The sequence below is a fragment of the Molothrus ater genome, chromosome 18 (assembly GCF_012460135.2).
Source record: "Molothrus ater isolate BHLD 08-10-18 breed brown headed cowbird chromosome 18, BPBGC_Mater_1.1, whole genome shotgun sequence".
NCBI classification, from domain to species: Eukaryota; Metazoa; Chordata; class Aves; order Passeriformes; family Icteridae; genus Molothrus; species Molothrus ater.
Window position 1 is genome coordinate 1,099,167 of NC_050495.2, and position 17,963 is coordinate 1,117,129.

The window sequence follows — 17,963 nt, forward strand, 5'->3', positions numbered from 1 at the left end:
CTTCCTTCTGATCATCCTATCCTTCATGAGCATCCCTTCCTTCTGAGCATCCCTTCCTCTGAGCATCCCTTCCTTCTGAGCATCCCTTCCTCTGAGCATCCCTTCCTCTGAGCATCCCTTCCCTCTGAGCATCCCTTCCTCTGAGCATCCCTTCCCTCTGAGCATCCCTTCTTTTCAGCATCCCTCCCTCTGAGCATCCCTTCCCTCTCAGCATCCCTTCCCTCTGAGCATCCCTTCCTCTGAGCATCCCTTCCCTCTCAGCATCCCTTCCCTCTGAGCATCCCTTCCCTCTCAGCATCCCTTCCTCTCAGCATCCCTTCCCTCTGAGCATCCCTTCCTCTGAGCATCCCTTCCCTCTCAGCATCCCTTCCCTCTGAGCATCCCTTCCTCTCAGCATCCCTTCCCTCTGAGCATCCCTTCCCTCTGAGCATCCCTTCCCTCTCATCATCCCTTCCCTCTCAGCACCCCTTCCCCTGAGCATCCCTCTCCTGTGGGGTCAGTGTAGCACCTGGGTGCTGTGCACAGAGTGAGGATGGTTCCAGAGGCAGTGCCAGGGCAGGGAGCTCTCCCTGCTGAGGCTGAGGCTGGGCTGGGCTGGGCTGGCCCTGCCTGGCTCAGCACGGGGTGGGCACGGGCTGGGAGGGGCTCTTACCATGGCCAGGGGCACGATGCCCACCAGGTCCTTCTGGCAGATGAAGATCTCGGCCAGGGCGGGCTCGGAGGAGCCGTGCTGGGGGTACTCCACCTGCCAGCTGATGGGCTGCGTGCCCGACAGGCTGCTGAAGCTGGCGATCTCAAACTCCAGCTGCACGACCTCGTGGAACAGGCTGGTGCTCCTGGGGACAGCAAACAGAGCCATTACTGGGGCTGCTGAAGGGAACCAGCTAACACTGCCAATGCAGGTGTTTACCTGTGGATATTGCACTTCTACAAGACTTTTTGCAATCTACAACTGCCTCAGAGCACACAAACTGGAATTATCCATAATTACTCCAAGCTTCTGCTATGGGCACTGTGGAGGGATGGAATCCAGCTTGTTATAACACACATTCCATTCCAAGTTCTGTTTGATTTTTCAAATATGTTTCACGCTCTGACTGGGATCTGGACTCTGATCAACCAAAGTTAAGGCCAGTGCAGCTCATGCAGGCTGAGGAGCCCAGAATTACTGCAGCCAAAAAGAAAACCAAAGTTTTTTGTAGATGTCCACCACAAAAATCACAGAAATCCTCAGCAATGAAGCTTAGTGTGGGGAAGCCATTAAACAATTAACAGGATTAAACGAAAAAATGACAATTTTAGTCTAACCTTAGAGGTGCTCTCTGGAAATTAAAATCTCAGGCAACTGAGACCAAACAAAGAAAAAATCTGTGGCAGGTAAAATACACCACAAACTCAGTAAGTGAATTTGAAAAACAAATATGAAAAGACATGCTGGAAATGTTTCCCTCGTATTAAATTCTTTAACTACACCAGAAATAATAAGAATAGACGAAAGACATTTACTGGACTAGCTGCTGGCTTAATTAAAAAAATAAAATAAAAGTTTAAATCCCCTTCATTAGAAATTATCCATCAAATTCCCTGGAACTTTCTAAATGCCTTCCCACAGTGTTAATATTCCACTGAAAATTCCTGCAATCCAACCCTAGCTGAAATGATTTGCAAATGAAGGGAATGACAGGCAACTTCCCAGCTCAGTAACCCAATCCCAGCCTCATCACACCTTTGCCTGCATTCAGCACGTAACAGCTTCCATTTTTCCTCTCTTTTTTACATACAATACATGAAGGCCCATTTCTGAGAGAATCCATCAAGAACTGATCATGTACAAAGCACTTAAAATCTCAAGTGCCAGACTTTCTTTCTCCCTCTGAACTGAAATCACCGTTTTCTGCTACTTAAGACATATTCTGTGCTTTACTTTGCGTGATTCCTTTGAAAGCAAATGGTTCCCCTGATAATTATTATTTTGATTATGGGTTTTCATTTGGATGGCTCCCTCTGAAAAGTCTTAATACTACCTAATGCTTGAAATTTATTTCCTTGCTGTTTTCTTGCTGTGTCAAAAGAGAGACACTGGAGCACTTTTGTGACAGTGGCACATTTCCTGCCTGCATTTACAGAGTGATTTTGGGCAGTAATGTGATGGGTAGATGGGTTTAGCAATTCATAACTCAAGCCCAGCCTATTGCCCCTTGAAGAGCTCCTACTAAATAAATCTCACAGCCTGTAAATAGGAGGCAGCTGCAGGAGCTGGGGTTCACACTCCTCTGGGACAGCTCCCAGTGAACACACGCTGCAGGGACCTCGGTCATTTCTGGGCAAACATGAGCACATGCAAAGGCACCTGAATCACCTGAGCTGCAGGGTTCCTTTGGCTGCTACAGGCACCATTATGCCCCAGGTTAATGACACCTGAAATGACATTATTTGCACCATTTCTAGTTCTGATTCTTAGCAGCTGGCAGAGAAAAAGTTTTTCCATGTGATTGACCACCCCAATGCCTTCACTCCCACCAAATGGAGAATAAATCTTTGCACACATCAGAGCTGCTCCAAGAGTTAATGAACTCCAGGAAAGGTCTCCAGACGAAGAGGTTTGCATGCATTTCCCCAGGGATCTCTGAAATTGTGCAGCTTTCCAGCAGAAGCCCCACAGCTCTGCTGGCAGCTGCAGAGAGCTGCAGGTGGGGCCCTGCAGCTGGGGAGGAGCTCATTTCCAGCCAGCCCTGACTCCCAAACCTCCTCTCCCTTTCCCTGCGTGTCCCAGCCCTGCTCCAGGACTCAGCAGGGGCTGGTGACACACCCAGGCCACGTGGAAGGCTGGCCCAGGTAAGGACCAGGTCTGGGTTTTGCCAAGTCCTTCCTGAGCACTGCCCAGAGTTCTGGTGGCACTGGCGAGCACAGCACTGGGCTCTGGAACGGCCTTCAGCATCCTAACACCATCCTGCACCCGAGGTGTGGTTTGATGAGCCATTCTGGGACAGAAATCATTGTTATCAGCTTTTCCAAAACAAGCTGGGATTCCCAGTTCTCCCCAGCACTGGCGTCACTGAGCTCTCCTGGCCAGGTGTCCCCTGGCCCATGACAAAGACAGGCTGCTTTAGTGGTGGAGGGCCTTAAAAACGGTACCAAAATTCATCATCAGAGAACTGATTAATGCTAAAGCATTTTTTTCTGTAAAACATGAGATCCAAAAAATGTCAAAAAATGTGCGTGGTGCAAGACAGAGCTTTTCTTGGTGCTCTTCCAGGCTGACCTGCATCACCATTCCAGTGCCTGCATCCCTGAGTGAGGCACCCTCCACAGCACAGCAGCCTTGATGCAATGTCACACCATCATCACCTTCCTCCTTCCCTCTTCTCACAGAAGAAACAGAGAGACGAGCAACAGCTGGGAAAGCATCCACTTGAAAAAAAATCTGCCTTCAGAGATGTGTAATGGCTGAGGAAAAAATGCTCCTCCTGAAGCACATTTAATGTTCAGAGCTTGTTCACTGACTGAAACAGCAGCTCCTTAATATCCCACATTTAGGAGTGCTCAGCAGCCGGAACAGCAAGTAATTATAAAACTTTTCTAAAGTACACAGCACACAGTGATTACAAATGAAGCTTCCTCAAGGAAGAGCTTCCAAGGAATTGCTCCAGGGTGGATAGATGAGTCTAATTTGATTGGATTGAGAGCTCCCCTGGGCCAGGTCGCTCCTTGGATTTATTTGAATTCACAGAAATGCAAATCGTTCAGGGCCAGACTGGAGCAGGTGCCACCCGGGGGAGTGGGGGCTCCTTTGGATGTGCTGAGCAGCCCCTGGCAGGGCAGGTGTGGGGGGCACGGGACATCAGCCAGCAGCTGAGGCTCAGGGGCACGGTGAGGAGATGCTGGTGCTCACAGCTGAGCCTGCAGGTCAGGGATGGGGGATGCACTCCTGGCAGAGGCTGGCAGCAAAGTGCTGCCCCAGGAGAAGGGGCAGAGAGCCCCTGCACGCCTCTGAGCAGCACAGTTCGGGAAAAGAAGGTGGAATGGAAGTGTTCTGCTAATGGAAAGATAATAAAAGATGCATAAAATGCAAAACAGAAGTGACATCAGGAGAAAATGCCATGAAAGTTGCCAGCTGCTGCCAGCTGTGTGGGCAGCACACACCCTTGGCAGATCAGCAGTGCTAACTGCACCAGCACTCTTCACTTTAGAAGATTTTTGAGTATGATATTAAGCATTCCTTTGCAAGTACTTATTGATCATTCAAACCTTCAGTGCCCTGAGAAACATTTACCCTTGGAAGAAGATTTTCCTTCTATTCACATGCAGGACTGGCTCTATCCAAAGCTGTACTCAATTTAATGCAGGGGATTTAAAACCAGGTACAGTGGGTGAACAACCCAGCTAAGCTCACACTGGGGGTAATGCCACAGACAATGAACACAAAACAGATTCTGGTTCCTTCAGGGGTCTGGAGAAAGGGGAGCAACGTGAAACCTGCCCAGGGCTGAGCTGAGGCCAGCATCAGTGACCACTGAGGCCAGCATTAGTGACCACTGAGCCCTGAATTAGTGACCACTGAGCCCTGAATTAGTGACCACTGAGCCTTGAATTAGTGACCACTGAGGCCAGCATCAGTGACCACTGAGCCCTGAATTAGTGACCACTGAGCCTTGAATTAGTAACCACTGAGCCCAACATCAGTGACCACTGAGGTCAGCATCAGTGACCACTGAGGCCAGCATTAGTGACCACAGAGGTCAGCATTAGTGACCACTGAGGCCTGCATTAGTGACCACTGAGGCCAGCATCAGTGACCACTGAGCCCTGAATTAGTGACCACTGAGGCCAGCATTAGTGACCACAGAGGTCAGCATTAGTGACCACTGAGGCCAGCATTAGTGACCACAGAGGTCAGCATTAGTGACCACTGAGGCCTGCATTAGTGACCACTGAGCCCTGAATTAGTGACCACTGAGGCCATCATCAGTGACCACTGAGGCCAGCATCAGTGACCACTGAGCCCAACATCAGTGACCAGGCCTGTTCTGCAAAGGTTCCCTGGGGCAGAGGGGCACCAAGGAAAGCACAGAGAGGATGACCAAGGAAAGCACAGAGAGCTCAGCTGCTGCCAGGGCCATCAGCAGACAGAAACCTTTGCTGCATGCCCATCTGCAGGTGTGGCCCAGCAGTCTCTGATGAGAGATTTCACAGTGCTGGGTTATTGCTCCAAGTAATAGAGCAGTTTCCACTCTGAAATGAGTGAATCTGAGCACTGCTACGGGCTAAATCAATAATTTCGATTTATTACAGTGACTCTCAAAAGAGAAATTTTAAAAAGCCTAGATTAAAAACATTTTTTAGCCATCCTTTATTTCAACAGATTTTTACTGAAAGTGCCCAGGGATCTGAGAATACTTCGACCTGCTGGAAATTCAGCAACTCCTTTCTTCTCTAATGCTCTCCAGTCCTGACAGTGACATCTTAATGCAAGATCAGCACTTACCAAATGACATAAAAAATGGAGAAGAGCACAAACCCCACCATCCCCCAGTTACAGTGCACATCTGACTCTTCACTGAAGGGATGAATTGAAGCATGTGCAGGAAAAAGCCATCAGAGGCTGCTGCTGGTCAAACTGGACCCCAGAGCACTCTGTGGGGCAGCTGAGACACAGCTGAGACACCTTAGAGAAGGGTTTAGGGTTTGTGTTCCTGCTCTGCCCACCCTGGAGAAGGGTTTAGGGTTTGTGTTCCTGCTCTGCCCACCTTAGAGAAGGGTTTAGGGCTTGTGTTCCTGCTCTGCCCACCTTAGAGAAGGGTTTAGGGTTTGTGTTCCTGCTCTGCCCACCCTGGAGAAGGGTTTAGGGCTTGTGTTCCTGCTCTGCCCACCCTGGAGAAGGGTTTAGGGTTTGTGTTCCTGCCATTCTGCATCTCCTGCACCTTTTCCTGACCATGGCTGCTGCTGGGGATTTCTGGAAGGAACACACCCTGGGACCAGGCTGAGTCACAGCAATTGAAGGAGAATTAATGGCACAGAATTGGAACTCGATCTGGGAGAGTGTGAGTGAAGGTGACTCTAAAGATCATCGAATGGTTTGGGGGGAAAGGATCCTAAAAATCACTGAGTTCCACTCCCCCTTCAACCAGACCAGGCTGCTGCACCACTGCCCACCTGAAACACTTCTTCACATGGAGCACAAATGCTTAAAAATAAGTTTCTTTCAGCAGGTCCTTACTAAAAGCTGTTACAAACAAACCCCCTCAACAAACTGGGGAAAGGATGTGGTAATTACAGAGTAATGCTAACTACTGGAGACAAAATGCAGCTTAAATATCTTATTTTGCAGTATTAACCTAGCTTTTACCTTTAAACCATAAAAACCAGCAGAGGATAAAGAAAAGGATGATCTATTTTGACATTAACAGATAGTGAGGACATAATTTCATGGAAATCCAAGACATTAAAAGTGTTATGAAGTTCTCCAAAGGAAAATATCCAAGGTATAACTGAGCAAACTCTTGATCACCATAACATAATCTCCGTGTGTATCCTCAGGAGGATGATATAATGCTGCACTTGATTTCTTTGTACAGTCCAGATCAGAGTTAGATTACTTAATAAGGTTTCTTGGCTTTCTTGTCATAAACTGTGATATAAAACATTGCTTTTTGATTAAGGTATTTGGACCAGGACAGGAAATCTCATTTCACTTCCCAGCTCTTCCACAGCATCCTTGAACGACCTCAGGCAAGACACGAAGATACAGATCCTTGCAGCTGCAATAAAATCAACAGGCATTAGGCATGGGGGAGCTCCAGAAACCTCTGGTGCCTGTCTGCCCCACCTCACCACCCTGCCATGCTGCCAGGAGCCCAGGATCCAGCTGCCTTCACCCCCAGCAGGGCTGGCAAACACCTGAAGAGCACTCCTGGTTCAGCTGCTGAGAGCTGCCATGCGGGAGGGTAACTCTCAGCTAATAAATATGCACTGCCTGCACAGAGAGAGCCTAGGGTGGGACATTTCTGTGCCTTTATTTCCCAGAGGAACAAGGTGGAGAATAATTTGTTCTTCCAGTCTCACAAAAAAACAACCCAGTGCCTGGATTCCCTGTCCAAGCCTTGCCTAGAGATGCTAACGTCAGTGATGTTACACTGAGAACAAGCAGCAAAAGTCATGTTGCTAACTGGAGTACAGCAAACCAGAAATGCTCCTCTCCTGGCCAGGCAGAAAGTGAACAAGGCAGGCCCTGAAGGAGGGAGAGCTGACTGGGGATCACAGTAAATCCCCAACCCCTTCCTCCCATGCAGAGCAGGTTTCAGAGTCACTAATCACCAATAAAGGCTGCAGTGAGGACAGCAGGCTCATTAGTCTTCTCTGACACCACATCACACGAGGCACAGGGTAGATGAGATTGATTCTTCCCCGTTCCCAAAGGAATCAGGTGTGCAAGCCTCTGCCTCAGACTGGAAAAGGCTGTGTGCAAACACAGCTCCTGAGCTGCCACCATCTCCCACCACCACTTCACTCCCCACTCCCCCTGCTCAAGGTACAGGCTGCTAATGTCTTCATTACAATTGCAGAGAACAAAACTCACAGGCAGATTGGTCAAGGAATCACTTTCACAGTGATCCATCACCTCCTCCTGCCTCTGAGAAGGACATTTTCTACTTGGTATTCATTCAGGGCTGGAACCTCTCCAGCAGCACCAGCAGCAAGCAGCATTTTCCTCTTTTGGGGACAGCAAATGTGCAAGCACTGAGAAGCTGCCAAGGGACAGCACTGGAAAGGAGACCCCGAGCAGGTATTTCAGAGGGACTCACTCCAACCCCAGAGCTTTCAGAGGGAGAAGGGGAGGCAGAATCATCTCATCATCAGCCTTAGATTCCATGGCTCTTGCAGCTTGATAGATGCAGCAAGATGAGATCAAATACCCCAAAGGGGTTTTATCATTCCCATTTAATTGCTGACTTTAACAGCTTGGGAGCAGCCAGTGAAACATTTTCAGAGGCAGGAGAACACCTTTGACAAAGCAGTCCAGATAAGACATTTTTGGCCACAAATATCTTGCACATGTGTTTTACTCCACTTAGAAGCAGCAGTGCCCTGGAAACGATGTAGAACTCCAATTACTAAATCCATTTGTGAGCTGGACAGGCTCAGCCTCCACGTTCAGCCCAGTGACGATCTGGCAGCTGCTGTTGCCATGACCAGTTGATTTCTGTCCCAGCTGGGCCCTGGCCCTGGGGCAGAGCTCTGCCCAGGTGACACAGTGACCAAAGGCAGGGACACAGCCCCGCTGCTGCCTGCTGGGCCCCTGGGCAAGTCACAGCACCAGGCACTCGCTCTGAAACAAACTGAGGATGAAGCTGCATCATGAACCAGGTGGCAAGAAAAACCCCATTTAGATGTAACTGAGTGTGCAGATCAGATGTGGGGTATGCGCACCTCATTTACAAGTCAGGTGAATTCAGATTCCAGCTCCTGTAGCTCTTACTGAGTTGGGTTTTTTACGGCCCTGCCACTGTATCTGGTGTTTGGCTCTGTTAAAAACTCCAAAAATATTTGTGCATAAAGGTCCCCATTCCTTCTCAACAGAGAGCCTGCCTGCTGGAAAAACACCTACCAAGTCAACCATCCACAGGCATGTAAAGCCGATAGAATATCTGCATTTCACAGAGGAAATGGATTTAAAGAATGCACACATTTAATGGCTTAGTAGGGAGAAAAGCAGCATTTAAATGATGAATATTGTGGTGAAACAACTAAGAAAGTAACACTCGGGTGAACTGAAGTAGTTTGTCACACTTGCTGGCCATGGACAAAGGGCATGGGCAAGGAGGAGTCAGGTTTGTGGGTGCCAGCCCCAGGCTCCCCCTGTGCACAGCACTGCAGCTTTCCAGGTTCCCTCTGCCAGGGCTGTTTCAGAGCAGAAGCAATGATCACAACTGCTCGATGGCAGCAGACTGAAGAGAGCTCCAGCTCAGCTGCAGAGCTTCTCTGGGTGTTTGTGAAGCTGCCTGAATAGAGAGAAAAAGACCTTGAAATGAGCTGTGTCCTCTGAGAAATAAACCAACAGCTGCAATTTCATCACACAGCAAACCCAGTTTGTGTGCAGTCCCTTGACTGGGAGCTGCAGGGAATTGAATAATAATACTGTGTTCAGCCCAAAGCTGGAGAATACCAGTCTGGGGAAGGTGAAGAAGTCGTTTTCTTTCTAAAAAGTCAATATAGTTTTGCAACCTTCACTAAGGAGCCCTCTGCAGCATGGGTGTATTCCTCTCCCCCATCTCAGGCTGTATCTCCTGTCTCAGACCCTATTATTCCCCTTATTTGTATTTGCAGAATGAATGTTTGTGTTACTCCTTTAACCCTACTCTTTTGTTGTAAATTCTCTCTAATGTTGTGTGCTGCTCACATGGTCTCTCCCATGCTAAAGTCACGAGCAGAGTGAAGCAGAAACCCAAACCAGTCCTAGCCCAGAGCAGCAGCAGTGGGGTAAATCCTGAGCTCATGGAACTCCCTGCAAATGGGAATGGCACCAGTGGAAACTGGGAGGAGCCAGGTCAGCAGAACTGGATGGGTTTTAAGCTCCCTTGCAACCCAAGCCATTCCATGATTCCACAATTCCCTGTCTGCTTTCCCTGTCTTTTTTCCTTCTTATGAATGGTTAAAACAAAAGAGAATGAGCTGGTGCTAGTGGATGTCCTGGGGAAATCAGACAAAAATGTGACCAACTTCAGGCTGCAGTTATAAACCAGCTCTTATTCAAATTTACAAAAACCACAGGCCCTGGGGCTTTCAGTAGCTGCAGTTCTGGAAGTCTGATGGACAAACCTTTATTTTACAGTTCATAAAGCAAAGCTTAACAACACTGCCTTCCTAATGCCATCCAAAGCTCCTGCTCATTGTAAATTTAAAAAGAAGCTTATTGAAAGTGGAACCAGCATAAATACTGGAGGTAGATCCATTACATTTCATGATACAGTTATCTGGTGGTAGCTCACTCCTCCTGTTCAAGGATAATAAAAGGGAAAATGTCCCCATGACATTCAGTGGCAGAAATGTCATTGCTGAAGTGCCTATGATGTGCAATTAACATTTTTAAGGATTCATTTAAACAGATACTGTCACGGCTGATAGATCTGAGATCACACCAACTATCCACGTTTGGATTTCTGCCTAATTCAGCAGCTCACTAGCAACTTCACCCTCTCACTTCTGGATATTTATATTTTTCTTTCTCCTTATGTCTACTGCATTGAGGGTACTATAAAAATTGGATCATTTTACAGATTTATCATTTTATGATTTATCATTCAAGGCCAGGCTGGATGGGACCTGGAGGAACTGGTCTGATGGAAGGTGCCCCTGCCCAAGGTAAGGGGTTGGAACTGGATGATCTTTAAGGGATCTTTAAGGTCACTTCTGACCCATTCTAGGATTCTCTGACTTCTCCCCCACTCCAACACTAATGTTGTATCACAAGCAGAGTTTTCCTTTTTTAAATGTTCTGCTTTCCACAAACAAGTCGTAATTTTCACAATGAAAAATACTTTGTTTTTCAGAGAACAGTAAGTTGTGGGGCAAGAGCTGTTTGGTGTTAGGGTGGATTAACAAAGAAGTCACAGTGCATTGTGAATGAAGGCACTGTCAGGAGCAGGATGGAGATCCAGGTCTGGACTCTGTTCATGAGGAGAAGCCCTGGATCTTTGCTCCTTGGCATTTGAATCCAAACCTGCTGTTGAACGGAATGGAAAGGCAGGAAAATACAGAAGGAATCTGCTATAGCAGAAAATCTGTCTGTAAGCAGAACGTCCATCAAAGTTTGCAGGGGACTGCAGCTACTCCTGGGGATTTCTCTGGACGTGTGGGTGCTTGTGCTCACAGCTGGAGGCTCCTGCTCAGAGCTGGGGGTGCCATGGCACTCCAGGCAGGCTGCAGACACTCCACACTGGGAGAACGTGTCCCCAGTACCCCCACAGGACAGATGGAGGGACATGATCCTGATGGTGAATGGCCTGGGAGGAAAGCAAGGGCCTCCGCACTGCCACGACACTTGCAGACAAAGAGCAGCTCTGAAGTGATGCCTCTGACATCTGTGCTTCTGTCCACATCTGCCTTTCCCCCACAGCACCTCCATTAGAAAATTGCCATGTCTCATTTGTTGGGAAACCTCAGTTTCAAATGAGCTAAATCAGGCAAAGTAAGAAAACACAACGGCTGTGGATGGGGCTTTTGAGAGATGTGCTTTCTCCAGAGGTGACTTTCCATTGCTAGGAAAACAATTTCATCTTCTCCTAACCCCCAGGAAGAGGGGCAGGAGTGCTAGGGGGAACCACAGGCTCCATGATATCAGAATGCTCTGTAAACAGCAGCAAGATTTCTATTGCAGAAAGTAATAAACAAGAGCCTAGCACAGAATCCCTCCATGCAGCACAGAATTACACATTTGCCTCACCGCCCAGAGCAAAGATTTCTAACTCTGCTGTGATTTTTTCCAAGCAATCATTGCTGCCTTTTTATGCCCTTCTTTCTATGCCTTTCTGCACTAGATGAGTCAAAACAGGTTTCTATGTAATTATACAAATGACATTTAGGGGACACTGTCCAAAAAAAAAAAAAGGAAAAAATATTCTAAAGAACACAAGCCTTCCCTTTGTTATTGAAATCTTCAACAATATTAGTCACCACTGCTGCTCCTTGCTGACTTTGAACACTCTGTTTGATCCCAGGTAGGACTGCACTGATGGGAGTCCAGCTTCCCATGGCTCTGGGGAAACACAAAGCCAAAATCAGAAGCTCCTCTGGACCTTTCAGTTGCATTTCCACCTTTGCCTGCATGGTAAGAAATTTTCTTACGCTTGTGAATTGTTCCAGCAGGAGAGCAGCAGCAGCAGCAGCAGTGAGAGCACAGCTGTGTGAATGCCACGTGAGAGACAATCCTTGCAGACAAGCACTCAGTATCTGTCAGCCCAGGCTGTCCCTGCTCCCATCTCAGCTGCCAGTGCCAAACACAGCTGGAGGCACAGCAAACCCAAGGATGCTCTCATGGGTCCTTGTTTGACACAGCAGCCTTGCAATATGGAGAAAAGGTTAAACAGGGGGAAGGCTGATGCCAGCCAGCCAGATGGGGTGGTCTTGGAAATGAACAGCACCAATGTAGAGGGGTTTGCCCTCCCAGCCTCCTCCCAGCTCAGATCCTCCCACTGGGTTGGGTTTCCTGGGGTAGCAGCCCGTCAGCTGCCCTGCCTTCAGAGCCATTAGAAAAGGACTCAACCAGGACACACTGTCGTTCCCCACAGTGTGAAGCAAACAACCCATCCTTCCTTTAAATACAGAAACCTGAGTGTGCAGAAACAATCCATCCTTCCTTTAAATACAGAAACCTGAGTGTGCAGAAACAATCCATCCTTCCTTTAAATACAGAACCCAGAGTGTGCAGAAACAATCCATCCTTCCTTTAAACACAGAAACCTGAGTGTGCCACAAACAATCCATCCTTCCTTTAAATACAGAAACCTGAGTGTGCAACAATCCATCCTTCCTTTAAATACAGAACCCAGAGTGTGCAGAAACAATCCATCCTTCCTTTAAATACAGAAACCTGAGTGTGCAGAAACAATCCATCCTTCCTTTAAATACAGAAACCTGAGTGTGCAGAAACAATCCATCCTTCCTTTAAATACAGAAACCTGAGTGTGCAACAATCCATCCTTCCTTTAAACACAGAAACCTGAGTGTGCAGAAACAATCCATCCTTCCTTTAAATACAGAAACCTGAGTGTGCAGAAAAGATCCATCCTTCCTTTAAACACAGAACCCAGAGTGTGCAACAATCCATCCTTCCTTTAAATACAGAACCCAGAGTGTGCAGAAACAATCCATCCTTCCTTTAAACATAGAACCCAGAGTGTGCAACAAACAATCCATCCTTCCTTTAAATACAGAAACCTGAGTGTGCAACAATCCATCCTTCCTTTAAATACAGAAACCTGAGTGTGCCACAAACAATCCATCCTTCCTTTAAATACAGAAACCTGAGTGTGCCACAAACAATCCATCCTTCCTTTAAACACAGAAACTTGAGTGTGCAGCACACAATCCATCCTTCCTTTAAATACAGAACCCAGAGTGTGCAGAAACAATCCATCCTTCCTTTAAACACAGAACCCAGAGTGTGCCACAATCCATCCATGCAGTAAAGGCTGTGTCAAGTCTCTCCAAAGTCCTGGGCTGCTCAGTGAGTGCTGCTGCCCGCTCCCCTGTGCCTGAGACAGCAGCATGGTGACAGCCCTGAGCCACACTCCTGTGACACTTGGGGCCTGACCTTACTTTGGCTGCAGTCACTGGCGGTTCTGCTTTTGATGTTGATGGCAGTGGGGCCACTGCTCCGGTGTCACCTCTCCTGCACCCCCAGGGGCTCTCTCCAGCAGCACTGTCAGCTTGGAGAAGCCAGGACAATTTGAAAGTATTTCCTAAAGCCCAAGGCAAACCAAGAGATGACCTTTTCCAGCAGCAGAGCGCTGCTCACAGGCTGCTGCTGAATATTCCAGCAGCTCTGTGCTCTGCTCCCACAGATGCCCTGGCTGCTTGGCAGGAGGGTTGGGTTCTCCTGGTTCTCCTTTTGCTGGCCCTCTCCTCACTGAACTGGGCTCCCAGTGAGGCTCTGCTCTGCTGCACACCTTTGTTGCTGCCTCCCCTGGGAGCAGCCTGGGCTGTGCCACCCTTTGTCACCTGGCAAAGGCCAGCACAGGACACAGGAACTCTCTCTCTCTGCCTGGGGATTGTTCCACCAGAAACAGAAACTTCCCCTTCCAGATACTCCCAGCTGTGGCTAATGCAGAGATAAAGGCTCAGCAGGGCAATGTGGCACTGGGAGCTGAACCTCCAGGAGTGCTCAGCTCTGCTGCTCTGGGGAGGGCGAGCTGGGCTAAGCCAGCAGGGTCCACACAGGGCACGAATCTCTGCAAACATCCTGCTGTGCCTGCCTGCAGAACGCAGCTTGTACCAGACAGAGAGAGAGAGAGGATTCTCCCGTGCTAGGTGGGAGAATCTTCACAGCCTGTTACACATCCCAAACATGCTCCTATCTACATGACATTCAATCAAAAAGCTTTTTGAAAATGGACAAATGTTTTCTTAATAATTTTTAGCAGCATTGCCAACTCTTCCAAGAATTACTTTTCACTGGGAAGTTGGCTGGCTTTTTTGCAGATAGGATATCTGTGCTATCCAGTTATTTCTATAAAGAGACTTGGCCTTTAGGACTAATTTAAAGGGTTTCCCAAAGCAGATGGAGCTTTTTGAATATAGAAAAAGGGATTTACAGGATTACTCAGCTCCAAGTAGTCAAACATAAAGACAAAATTATGCCTAAGGCGAGTAAGAAATGCTACAGGCTATCAGGGATTGTCTCTTCATCCTCAGTAGATGACATCTAGTGCAAATTGACATTATTTCCGACATCAGTAGATTTTTATTCAATTATTCTTGTTGATGATGTGGTTCACAGATCACCAACAAGACACTAACTGTCTTGGTGAAGAGGACAGAGAAAGGGAAGAGAAAAACCAGAAAATGTCTAAACTGGCTGTATTAAATTACCAGAGAGTTCTCCCATGTTCTACCTGTGCCAGCAGACACAAAAAAGGAGCTTCTGGAACCACTGATGTCATTTACTGGCAAGCACAAAACCTTCTGTGACAAGCCAAAGGCTGAGGACATGGACCTTGTGAATGAGTGTGCAGGGGGAAGTGACACAGACACAAACAGGCTGGACAGGCTGAATTCATCCAGCTGAGGCTGTCCCTGCTCCCCTTCCCCACTGCAGTTCTCAAATCCTCCATCAGATTCCCATCACCCTCTGCCAGCCAAGCTCCTGTGACACTGAGCTCAGAGCCTGGGTATTCCCTGCAGGGGGACCCTGCCACAGGGCATCCACAGCACATCTTGTGTGGACTGAAAATCTGCCCCAGGGCATCCTCAGCACAGCTTCTGTTTGCTGACAAACTCTGTCCCTTGCTCGCTGCCCCCTGCTCTCCCCTCCCACGCTCTGGAACTGGGAGGAGCAGGCAGCCCCATGAGCCGCTGGCTTCTGGAATATATATATATATATATATATATTTATAGATCCTGTGGTGTTCAGAGCCTGTGTCAGAGCCCTTTGTGGGGCCTTGGAGGGGCTGCATGATCTCACTCTGGGCATTTGTCTTGCCTGGCCTCTATTAAGCCTGTCAGGAGAATTGGCTCAATGCAAGAAAAACAGGAGCTCCTTAAAAATGCATTGGCACATCTGAGCTGAACTTCCTTGGGTGAAGAAGTTATAAAAAATGGCTCTGCTGTGAACTTTGGAGTATCAATTTGCGAAAGAGGCAGTGATTTCCCTCTCTGAACAATGCTCTTTGTGGTGTGAAGCCTTAGAAGGCAAGTGCTGTGTGCTAGAAACATTTTCAGAGGTATTGATGTGAAGGACTGGGTGATGCACAATGTCTCAAACCCAAATGAAGGCTGCCCAAATAGCTGCTCCCCAGCAAGCTGAAGTTACAATTTAGATCCTGCACTATATTTATCAATGTTTTCATTTCCAGCAGCATTTCCTGACATTTATGCCAAAAGAAACTTCTGCAAAAGGTCAGCACAGGACTCAGTGTTATTCAGTGTGTGATCTGACAGAGGAGCAGATGACTTGCACTCACACCTGCCCGATCATTCAGTGAACTCACAAACAACAGGTCCTGACCGCTTCCCCAGGCCCAAAGACCATCCTGGGTGAAATCTCCCCCTGCAGGGAGTCAGCACTTTAAACCAAACCTACTCCAAAGCAGGCAGCAGCCGTGGCTTAGACTTTGTCCAGCTGTGTTCCTTCCTTCTTTTCAATGCTGCCACAACAGAGTCCTAAGTGGTGTTTCACACTGCGATGGTTTCACCCACCAGGACTCTGTGAGCACACTCACGCTGAACACACAAGAAGTGAGAAAGGATGCCTGTTAGCTCACTGACAAACATGAAAACTGAGATTTGCCAGATCCAAGCACCTGGAGCCAGCCCCCAGTGCTGGGCTGGAGGGCAAGGGCAGCCCCTTCCTCCCACACCCCCCAAAAAGGGAGCACAGAAATGCGGGGCTGAGCCGAACTCCACCTCCTCCATCCCTCTCTGGTGCCTTTGCTGCAACACTGCACTTGCACTTCCTTTTCCACGAGTACATTTCATTTTATTTTTCCCACATTGCTTCTCAGACTTTTGGGAAATTCCATAATACCACACCAAAAGCTCCCAATAGCAGCCAGAATTGCTTTTATGGCTGTTTAACACAGTGCTGAATTTAAATGGCTAATGTATATGCCTCTCTCACACATGAGTACAAACTGCTGCACAGCAAAACTTTATTTTATCAAATTAAAATGCACTGTAACACGAATTTATTGTATCTTTGCTCATAAGTGGTTTTATGCATTTGATTTTTTTTTAGTCTTTTAGGGTTTTGGCAGTAGATGGAAAGCAATCAAAGTCCCATTTGAAGCAGCCATGTAAGCAATTCTCATTTACACAAGACAATGAAAAATTAATCTAAAATGAGTGTAACTAAGTTTTCATAGAAACAACAAAACCACTCAGACATTATCATTTTCAACAGCTGTTTACTGTCTTCATCTACAAAATCACCTGTCAAATTTTACTATTGCCTCCAGGGGGAATAAAAGCCAAGCCCAAGTGCCTCAGTGAGTTAATAAAATGCTCCACATGTAACACAGACATTGAGGCTCCCTTTCCTGCCATTCTAACACTTAGCAGGCACGATGGAGGTGATGTTCACCACCCCCTCTCCTGCAGGTTTGAATTCCACACGATTAACTGCAGGGAAGAGAAATCAGCCATGGCTGGTGGGTGAGGCTGGGTGTTCTCCTCTCAGTCTGCCTCCCGTGCCCACGGGCAAAGCAACATCTGGCACCCCTGGAGAGCTCCAGAGCACAGCTTCTGCCCAGGAAATGCAAACACCTGAAGGACCAGAGGGATGTCAGGAACACAGAGCGCTGCTCTAGGGAACTGGGGCTCCTGTCCCAGCCCCAGTTTGTTCCAGCAGTGAGGAGTTTGTTCAGCTGGCAGGGCACGTGGAGCTGGTTCATTCCATGCGGTGGGCGTGATGGAAGGGTGCCAAACAAGCACCAGAAGGAAACCAAAGGGCTGATGGCAGTCTGGGCCCCTGGCATGGACTCACCAGCGGACAGCCCAAGCTCCTGCTGGTGGCTGGGGCTGACCCAGGGCAGCAGCCAGGAGAGACAAACACACAGCAGCTGAATTTATTGTCCCTCACATGCAGATTCTCAGGCTGAACGCTCTCAAAGGCTGTCTCAAGTGCTGCTGCTGTCCCTAATTTCAGATTTAGGAGAGGGGAAGGAGTTAATTATTGAAGGGCAGCTACGGGGAGTGGGATGCACGGCTCCTATTGACTTCCTTAATGGTGGTAAAATGTGCAAATCCTGTGGACTGTAGCTGAATTTAAATTACAATGATTACAAAATATAAAGCCTAAAAAAGAGGATTTATACATGAGCAGATTTAGCTGAGACACAGACTCCCTCAAGACCCACATTTTGTTTACATGCAAAGCAGACTGCTCCTCCTGAATGCCTAAATCCTGATGACAATTATTTATCTATCTCAGCACCCTCCTAAGGGGCTCTGACCCATCATTCCTGCTGCTAAATGCCCTGGGGAGTATCTGCTGGTTATGGGTTCATCCCTGTTTTCTGGCCATTGTCCAGCAAGCCACTTTCAGTGTGCAAACAGCCCTGCTCACATGATGCCCCAGCCCATGAGGACACGTTGCTTAAACAGATCCATAACATCAACAACGACTGCAATGCATTTCTCTCGCTGCTTTCAGCCAGGATTTCCATGCACAGCACAGAACTGTTAACCCTATTTTGTGTTATCAGACACGGGGCACAGAGAAATGAAGTGACTTGCCCAAGGTCAGGCAG

The 17,963-nt window shown here is 47.9% G+C and overlaps 1 protein-coding gene across 1 annotated transcript in view; it reads right to left on the reverse strand.

The window, feature by feature from the left end:
- TMEM132C (transmembrane protein 132C) overlaps positions 1–17,963 on the reverse strand; it is a 171,425-nt gene that overhangs the window by 38,880 nt on the left and 114,582 nt on the right. Inside the window, 1 exon segment of the mRNA XM_036393463.1 lies at positions 653–836. Coding sequence (XP_036249356.1) covers positions 653–836 — 184 coding nt within the window.